This window comes from Lepidochelys kempii, chromosome 6, assembly GCF_965140265.1.
Source record: "Lepidochelys kempii isolate rLepKem1 chromosome 6, rLepKem1.hap2, whole genome shotgun sequence".
Lineage (NCBI taxonomy): Eukaryota > Metazoa > Chordata > Testudines > Cheloniidae > Lepidochelys > Lepidochelys kempii.
In genome coordinates, this window is record NC_133261.1 from 58,899,299 (window position 1) to 58,909,144 (window position 9,846).

Genomic DNA, 9,846 nt, shown 5'->3' on the forward strand with positions numbered 1-9,846 from the left:
TTCTTGGCATGCTGACCCTGCCGAGCAGCAGGAGCCGTTCAAAGGGCGCTATGGGGATAGATGCTAGAGCGAGGCGTGCTGCCACACCCCCTGGTTTGAAGTGGTTTCCATCATATACAGGGCTTACCGTTTGGTTCAATGGCTCTCAGCACCCCCACTATACAAATTGTTTCGGCCTCCCTGGCTACGGGAGACCCTCAGGTCAAAGTTGGAGTTGTGTTTGAATAAGCACCCAAAAGGTTGGATGCTCAGTTCTGCGAGCTGGAAGTCAGACAAGAACTGTTCGTAGCACCTTGTCGGCTCTAGAAAAGTTGGCACCAGTAGCATAATAACTCCTGCACTAGTGTAGCTGCCACAGGTACTAGCTGCAGTGTAAAAATCAGTACAGTCCAGGCTGAGGAAATATAACACAGTGGTAAAAGCACCTGAGCCCTGTTTACACTGCCACTTGCACTGCTGCTGATAAACCCGTTCTAATTCTCCCTGTATAGATGCATCTTTTGGCTCCAAGGTCTCTTAACAACTAATGTGTATAGAACGCCATCCAAAGCCCAGTAGGATGGAGTGGTCCAGTGGTTTCCTGACAGTGCCTTGTATTGTCGTATTGCAGAGATCTCATTCTGGGGCTTGCAGAATAGCTCTTTTGGCCAATGTAGGGAAGCACCATTGATGGACTCTGGAGAGAGCCACAGCAGGTGGTAGGCAAGGTCACTACAATATGAGGCCCTTGAGAGTCAGGGATACTGAAACGAGAGGATGGTGGAAGACTTTGTCCCTATCTCCAGAAGGGAGAAAGATCTCTCAGTTAACACACACAAAGTTATTTGCCACTAAAAATGATGTTCCCTGCCCTTTAGCCAAAGGACTTAATAAAGAAAGCACTTGAGCCCTTGTAGAGTGCTGTCAGATACAGCAATACATGAAGACACGCTCTATAAATGCATGTGTGCACTCCATCCACTGTCCCCAGTCTTTGACTTGCAAGTGTCTTTGCCGAACTATGGCTCATTGCACGGTTTCCCTTGAAAAGGACATGCAGCAGTTTTGCTTGCAATGTGCTCCCCATGGGTGTTTGAGATTTTTTCATTTTTCTTCACCCAGATGACCTTTACATCATCTCTTTATTTCGGAAGGTCTGGTTGAGACCAGAATCCATGACATGCTCAGTAAGGCCACTGATTCTTTTTTTCCATTTCTGAAGAAGATAAAAATTAGGTGATTAAAACAGCCCAGGATTCTGTCTGTGTGCATGCATGGAGAGCGAGGGAGGGTGTGCTTGCGGGGATGTGTGGGTGGGTGTACACTGAGAGAGTATGTGTCCATGGATGAGTGCACATGTGAGTGTACATTTGTGTATGTGTTCAGTAGGAGGTATGGACGTTTTTACGGAACAGACTCTGATGTCCCTGTTTCTTTTCACACAACCCATTTGCAGAAATTTGCTAGTTTGCTGAAGGATTTTGTGGGCTAGCACAACTGAGATTTGGATAAACTGGTGCCTCCCAACAGAGTTCTTCTCTCTACTGGAGCTTTTACAGGTGCTTCCCATCGTACTAATAATTAATATGAATGACAAATAACTTTTAGGATGATAAGGTTTACTTTACACTTCAGTGTTCCCATGTATGCAAGGATCTCAAAGCTCTTAACAAGCATTAACTCTCTCAGGAGAATGTTAGGTAAGTATGATTTGACCCATGTTACAGATGGGAAAACTAAGAAACAGAGACAGTGACTGGCTCCAGGCTGCTCAGTGAATTATTGTCCAAGCTCGGAATAGAACCCAGGAACCTTGACTCCTGGTCCCCTCCTCTAATTGCTGCTGTAAAATGAAGCCTCAAGCAAACCAGCCTAAATAATGGAAGCCACCCAGTGTTGTACTATCTGATTTTGTCCATCCTCCCATCTCAACTTGTCCTATCCCTGCTGCAGTGTGAAGGCTTCTCCAGTGCTACTCTTGTCTGCCCTGCTGAAGGTTATGACCAGTGTTGGTTAGCGATGGGTTATGGCTCTGTTAGCCAAGCCCATTTCCCATCAACTGCAGCCTCAGCCTCCAAGGGCTGTCCTCCCTAAAGGCCCCATGGAGTGGGTCTCTGTTATTCACTGTCTGTTGACTGGAGGTCATGTATCTGGTTTCTGGGTCTGACATGCATCAGGTACACAAACAAGGGTCATAAGCAAATGTCTGTAGAAGAAACGGGGCTGCTGCTTGTCTGTTTTTCACAATGGTTTATTCTTTCCTAGGGCTGTTACACTGTGATCCTGAACTCCTTCGAAACCTATGTGTACCTTGCAGGAGCTCTCACCATTGGCGTCTTGGCTATTGAGGTACCAGAGCTGTTAATGTGCTAAATATGCAGTATCTATACAAGTGCAGCCAGTAGCATGAACAGGAGCTGCACATTCACCTTTCAACAGGACCCTTCCCCATCAAAATGCAGGGAGATTATAGTTCAGAGTAACTAGTAAGTAAGGGCTGGATTTTCTGTCCGTCTGCATGCAGGGCAGAGAAATCCCTTATCGTACACGCCTGCACTGCCATCTGGCGTTATGCCTGGTATAAAATTACAGGCCCATAAGAAGCTTTAAGGAATCCAGCATTTTTCCCAGTAGTACCCAGAGGCCCCATTTCAGGCCCGGTTGTGTGTTTCTGCAGCACAGACACATAAAAGAGATGGTCCCTGCCCTTAAAACAAGATGAAATGAGTGAGTGTCACTGACCATTGGAGGAGAGGATAATAGTAACACAACCATGTGGTCCGAGGGGATAACTAGAAGCACATCTTGATTAATATGTTTCAAACTGTGCCTTTTTAAGGGGCATCTGTATAGAGTCTGAAACTATAGTGGCCTGAGATTATGAACATATACAGTATTGCCAACCCCAAATGTTCAAAAATCATGAGAATGGTTTTAAAATCATGTCAAAACAATAGATCTGGGGTTCTTTTTATTTGCCTTCTGCTTTTTGAGCCTTTATGGTGAACTGGGGTCACATTTTGAAGCTTTCTCCACAGTCACGAGGGCTAGGAACTTACTTTTTCTTTAGGAATGAAGGCAGAAATCATCACCTATCCACTTGACTCCAGGAACTGGGACTTTAAGGAAAACAATAACGATCATGGGACTCATGACAAAATCATGAGAGTTGGCAACACTGCATATATCTCCATTATAGAAAGCATCCGTATTTGGCATTTTGGGGCTGACATAAGCAGAGCCAGGTTTCCATCAGAAAGTCTCCCCTACTTGAACATGACGCTGCTTTGGGACACTGTCACAGGGGCTCTGGCGTGTGGTTTCCTGATACGCTGGCAATGTGTGTGGGGCTGATGCACTTGGATCTCTAGAGGGGAGTTTCAGAGAGTGAGGGTGGCTTGCCTTCCTGCCAAAGGGAGCAGCAGCTACTGGGACCAGCAAAGCATTCCACCCCCTGGCTGGAGAGTGAGCTCCATGGCAGGCGAGGGTGCAGAGTGGGCTGTGGGAGCCCTGCAGATTAGTAGTGTACCCTACCCAGAACACTTGCAGACAATTTGGAAAGAGCCCAGGTTGGTGTGGTAGCCATCGTCCACGAGGGTGTTTTTGTTGATAGTGGGTGGGAATAGGGTTTAAAGTAATGGGAAGTGTGGAGAAGAGTGCAGCCCCTCCTCTGCTAAAACCCTTTTCTCTCCCAGGCTTGGGTAAGCAATACCTTGCCTTCTCTTTCACCCTGGTTGGCGTGAGGAGAGCTCCCGCTCCTCATTCAGTCTATATTAAGTCAGGGCAGCCCTAGGCCTCAGTAAGGGTTTTTCACTGTTCTGTAAGATATGGCTGATGGCTGTGTTTTGTTTGTCCTTTTCTTTCTCATCCCTTTCCAGCTGTTTGCCATGATCTTTGCAATGTGTCTCTTTCGAGGGATCCAGTAGGAGATGCCCCCTGAGCAACTGCGATGCTCCTATGTACTTGGAAGAAAGACCGAAAAAAAGAGGGGGGGAAAACTTTATTTTTTTTTTTTTTTTACAAAATGGAGACAAAAAAGGGTTGTAATATATGAATGACCAAAAGGATTGTACTTCAGGGGCGGGAACTTTGAGGTGCTGTGCACTACATTAAGCCACACCGACCTTCTCCCAGAGCAACCTGCACAGACATTGATCAGGAGCAAAGTGCAATGAATTGCATTAGAGACTGACGGCGCTTGCAGGGTGGGTGGGAGGGAAGACAACTGAAATGGTCCCCATCAGAGCAGGACACTGCCTAGTATATTCACAACTTTATTGTTTTAGATAGTGAAGAAAGAGAAGAACGCCACAGGGGCTAGATTCAGTACCCAAAGGAAGCAGGTCAACCACAGCACATGGGTGTAAAGGTCAGGAAAGTTTCAAACAACCAGACAAAAAGGGCTTTTGATACCCAGAAAACTGTGGCAGCCGTTGTTTACTAATTTCCATTTCTGGTCTAAAGTTTTAACTGCCAGCCAGGAAATGGCTGTAGGAAATGGCTCAGTAGAGGAGGGTCAACTACCATCACTTAACACCTCCAGGAGAACTCTTGGACCACTTGGAGTGGAGTATGCCTTTCCCTGGAGTCCCATCACAGGGGATGAGGTGACCCTGTGGGAAATGAGGAAGATCCTCCTCTAATAGGGGCTGGGAGAGGGCTGAGATACAATCAGAAGTTTGGTGCATACCTTTCCTTATTTACTCTGTCACTTTGGTTTTTTGTTCAGTGTTTTGTGAGAGGAGAACAAGGGGTTCCCAAATCCTGATCTTACCCCTCTCTCCTTTAAAAATGATTGGTCTGGCCAAAAATAGCTGATGCTGCCAGCCTCAGGGCAAGGGCATATTGTTTTGTCTTCTAAATCTTGGCCACTCAATTCCGACATGCAAAATTGTAGTTTGTACTTTTGTAGTGCTCTGTTAGCTTAATTATCTGCACTGGGTTCCAATGTTCCTTCCAGCCAGGTGGGGAATTCCCAAACATGGTACTGGTGGCAAAGGGGCCCATTTGTAGTTGTCTCCCACACTATTTGCTTTGTGAATCTTGAGACTTCATTTATGATCTGAGTTTCCCTTTAGCTTGTCCCAGGGGGCTGAGAAGAGAGTGGAATCAACTAAAGTCATTTTAACGTAGCCTCCTGGATTATTAGGGTTTCCTCCGTTGAGATGCCACTTTGACATTTAAATAGTGTCATCCATTTAATCATTTAAAACCAAACCTGAGAAAAATGCATAAGGACCTTGATAGAGGGTTACAAAGGATAGAACTGAGGCTCCAAGACAGGTGAAGCATTTACAGTGATAGAAGTGGGCCCATGTCCTCGGGGATTTCCTAGAAGGGACCATGCAGATGTGATATAGGTAATGGTGAAGCAGGCCTGCCTACTACCTGGCAAAGGACCTTGACTTAATATGCACCAGGGTGAAGAATTAGGCTGCTGAAGGATAAGAATAGGACATTAGAACCTCACATACAGAGTTTCTGAGGACATGTGGAAATCGCTTGGAGATATGAGTCTAATCATCAGAGAGATCTGTGCATGGACATGAAGAAAATCAGTCCCCACCCACAAATGAAGTCAGCAGTGGAGAAATGATGGAATTGGGCAGAGCTATTGAACAGTGAAAGGCCTCAGATGCTGTGTTAAAACTTTTATTGAAAGGGCTTCTAGGTAATTACCCCTAGGAGCAGTTTTATTGATGCATTTTAGACTTAAATTCTGCTCCTATGTATAATGAAGGAAAGTGGCTTTGCTAACAAAACTGGCAGTATCTGCACCTGCTGGAAGGCTCTGTAATTTGTTCCTAAAACTTTTAAAAAAAAACAATCGGCTGCACTTAATGGTCTAGCGTGGGAGGAGTTTTTGAGTGGTCAACCCACCACGAGAGGTGTGTGCATAGGGGAAACTGAGCCATAACATTGTGCTAATCCACTGGGATGGGGACAGACTCAATAATTGATGTTCCTCTCTAGATACAGGCAGATGAAGGGAAAAGGCTGTGTGACCCTGCCCCAAGAGCTAGTCACTGTGCACACTGAAGAGAGTGATTCCCAAGGGAGGAAAAAAACTAAAAAGAACACAGTTGTTAAGGTGTGGGGGGAAGGGGAGGAAGTAGTAGCCAAAACAACCCCCATTACTCAGCTTATAATAGCCAGAATCTGTAGCTGGCAATAGAATCTGAATAGCTAACATCCAAAACACCATAAACAGCAGGAAAGAGTGTTTGTTCTTGTCAGTTGGTGTCTGGATCTCTGGCTGGGTGCCTAACCTGTGACAGCTAGAATTCTTGCTGGCTGGAGGAGCAACCCATCTTCTTTGCTTTCAGAGTCCTCCCTTCAGTCCCCTTAATTACTCTATTGTGAAAGGTTCCCTTTGGCCCAGATCGCATCTTGAAATTTAGCAGATGGAGAAGGCCCTGCCTGGCCTAGGGTTGTGTAATTGAAAATGAAAAACACAGCTCTGCTTACAAGCACAAAGAATCTGATTCAAACCTGGAAAGGACATCCTTCTGAGTGTGCCTTTTCCAGAGTGGAGTCTGTCAGCATGTGCACAGTCCAATAGAGGAACAGGGATAACTACAATAGCAAACCCTAAATGTTGCCTTTCCAGGCTTATTCCCTTTTCATTTTCCTATTTATCACTTTTTTTATCTTTTTTTATTCCCTCTATTCTTTTCCTGTCATGGCTGTTCTCTCGCCTTCCCCCATTTATTTAGTCTCTTCCTGTGTCCCTTTTTCTCTCATAGAAAAGAACTTTTCTTTTTTCCATCTTGTCTTTCTCTCTTATCTCATCCATACACCCCTCTTGTCTCTTCTCCTTTCTTTCCCTTTTTCTGTCCTCCCTGCCTCTGTTATGCAGTTGTCATCTACCCCCATTCTCACCTTAGGCTACAGGGGATGGATCACTTGATGATTACCTGTTCTGTTCATTCCCTCCAAAGCACCTGGCATTAGCCACTGTCCGAAGACAGGATACTGGGCTAGATGGACCTTTGGTCTGACCCAGTATGGCTGTGCTGATGATCTTGCTGAAACCTTCATATCCTCTCTTTAAAGGGCTAGAATCACAGGAATGTAGGACTGGAAGGGACCTCAAGAGGTCATCTAATCCAGTCCCCTGCACTCATGGCAGGACTAAGTATTATCTAGACCATCCCTGACAGGTGTTTGTCTAACCTGTTCTTCCAAATCTCTAATGGCAGAGATTCCACAACCTCCCCAGGTCATTTTTTCCAGTGCTTAACCACCCTGACAGGAAGTTCTTCCTAATGTCTAAGCTAAATCGCCCTCGCTGCAATTTAAGACCATTACTTTTTGTCCTGTCCTCAGTTGATAAGGAGAAATTTTTTCACTTTCCTCTTTCTAACAACTTTTTACATATTTGAAGACTATTATCATGGCCTGTCTCCCCTCGCTTTCTCTTCATCAGATTAAACAAATCCCATTTTTTTCCATCTTTCCTTGTAGGTCATGTTTTCTAGAGCTCTAAATATTTTTGTTGCTCTCCTCTGGACTTTCTCCAATTTGTTGACATTTCCCGAAGTGTGGTGCCCTGAACTGGACACAGTACTTTAGAAGAGCCTTATCAGTACTGACTAGAGTGGAAGGATTACCTCTCCTGTCTGGCTTACAACGCTCTTCCTAATACATCCCAGAACGATGTTTGCTTTTTTGCAACACCATTACAGTGTTGGCTCATATTTAGTTTGTGATCCACTATAACCCCCAGATCCTTTTCTGCAGTACTCCTTCCTAGGCAGTCATTTCCCATTTTGTATTTGTGCAATTCATTAATCCTTCTTAAGTGGAGTACTTTGCATTTGTCCTTATTGAATTTCATCCTATTTACTTCAGAGTATTTCTCCAGTTTAAGATCATTTTGAATTCTCATCCTGTCCTGAGACACACTCGAGAATCCAGAAAGCAGCACCCTCCAATAAAGAAATTGAGACAGCTGTTAAGATATGCACAAACCCCTCATGTAGGTTCCAGCCATCTTGGGTCATCTGAAATGCTGGGGAGAGGTATGGCATTTTAATGAAAAGGAGACTCCAGAATGGGGGATCCTTTGTTACTGAGAGACACAAGTTTTGTTTTTTGATCACCATGATGTGTCACTGCCTTTGTCTGTGGTCTCATGCTGTATAATCAACAATGCTGGGTCTTGTTCTTCCCAGAGCTCTAGCCAGGAGGAACAAACAATTTTTTCCCTTTTGAGTTCTTTTGGGGGCAGAGTGTTGAGGTATAATCACTCCTCACTTGAGAGCTCTGTGTAGGAAAGCAACTTATATAGAGTCACCACAGTGTTAGCCCCCATGCTGTAGAATTATCTAGAGCAGTTTGTTTCTGTAAGTCCACCCCTCTGTGTCGATTATTTAACTCTTAAATTACTGTTGCGAGTGCCTGGGAAACAGCCTGCGTGTGAAAGAACGTTGAAATCTATTTTAAAAATTGTAAATGTTCCTTTTATTAGATAGTGGAGCTAATTTATCCTTTATTGCCTATTGTAATGCTTTTTATATTGAAAGGATTTTTTGTAATATAAACCAGAACATGAGCCTGAAGCATTCTGCAGAGGTTGTGTGCATTTCTTAAAAAAATAAATAAATAAAATAAATAAAGGTATTGTGACAGTGCTGTGGGACATCTTTAATTTTCACTATTCACATGATTGGGGGTTTTTTATGTTAAGTACAGTCACTTTTCTCACCAAAGGAGGAATAAACTCAGATAAGATGAGGTATAAACTGAATCCAAAAAACCTAAGAGACAGGAAAGGCTGGCTGGCCCAGGGAGTGGCAGTGGGACTAGAGAGCCTTTCTCCTCCCCAGTGCCAATGCTGGCTTGCCTTGAGGTCAGTAAGGAACCTGCTTGAATTTTTAGCCTCCCTCACCTTAAGTTTTGGGCTGTAAGAATCCAAGGTTTTGGTTCTGCCCATTGCAGACACAGGAACCATTTGGAGAAACCCACTCTGTAACTGCAGGCTCGTCTCTGTTCAGAACTCAGTCACCTGGAGAATACTTCTCTGCTGTGCAGAGGGCTGTACAAACACCTTGCAATGCTGTCCCCCCCCCCCCCTCCGTCAAGGTAAGTCAGGTTCATTACCCTCATTTCAGAGATGGGGAAACTGATGGCTGGAAGGTGAAGTGACTTGGCCAAGATCTAGCTAGTCAGTGGCAGAGCCAGGATTAAAGCCTAATAATTTTTGCCTCCCAACTGTGTTCTTGACTGCTAGCCTGTGCTGCCACTTAGCAATTGTCCTCATGCTTCTAGGCCCAATCCCTGTGAAACTTCAGCAAGGTGGTGCTGCTGCTGCCTAACCTACCTTAAAAGAGTGGAAGGAACCACCCAGCAGTGACTAATACCTGGTTCCTCTCTCCTGTAGGATTTAATTCTAAAATACAATTGTAAACTCCCCCAGTAAAGCCCAAAGTGAGGCAGCAACCCCTTGCTAGCTATAAGCTTCTGGCAGTGCTGCGTGGTATTGCCTGGATCCTTCCCTTAGAAATAGCCACAGTGCTCCAGCCTTGATCCCTCTCACTGTCCCTTGTAGAGTCAGCCATGGGTAACTAGTGATTGCTAGGGAGGATTGCATACACCTTTTCTCAGACAGGGTACATCTCTCTCTACATTAGAGCTGAGAGGTGTAAATTCCAGTACCCTGAGACAGCCCCACTGCAGCTTAGAGAGAGAGTTGATCAAGCTCATACTCTGACTGGAAGTGCAGCTACCGCAGCATGGGCTAGCCAGCTTCTTCAGCCCTATCTAACCTTCCTGCTCTGGTGTAAACATACCCACACAGGCATGGGACCACCTGATGTTCCATATACTCTGTCCTCATCACTAGAGCATATTAATTTGCAAATG

The 9,846-nt window shown here is 44.9% G+C and overlaps 1 protein-coding gene across 7 annotated transcripts in view; it reads left to right on the forward strand.

Annotated features, from left to right (window-relative positions):
* TSPAN18 (tetraspanin 18) overlaps nt 1–4,172 on the forward strand; it is a 177,684-nt gene extending 173,512 nt beyond the window's left edge. For all 7 annotated transcript variants that reach the window (XM_073348079.1, XM_073348077.1, XM_073348075.1 and 4 more), the window contains 2 exons: nt 2,245–2,328; nt 3,858–4,172. In XM_073348079.1, the coding sequence (XP_073204180.1) occupies nt 2,245–2,328; nt 3,858–3,905 (132 nt within the window). In that variant the 3' untranslated portion in view covers nt 3,906–4,172. The remainder of the gene's footprint in view (nt 1–2,244; nt 2,329–3,857) is intronic.
* The last annotated feature ends 5,674 nt before the right edge of the window (nt 4,173–9,846 follow it).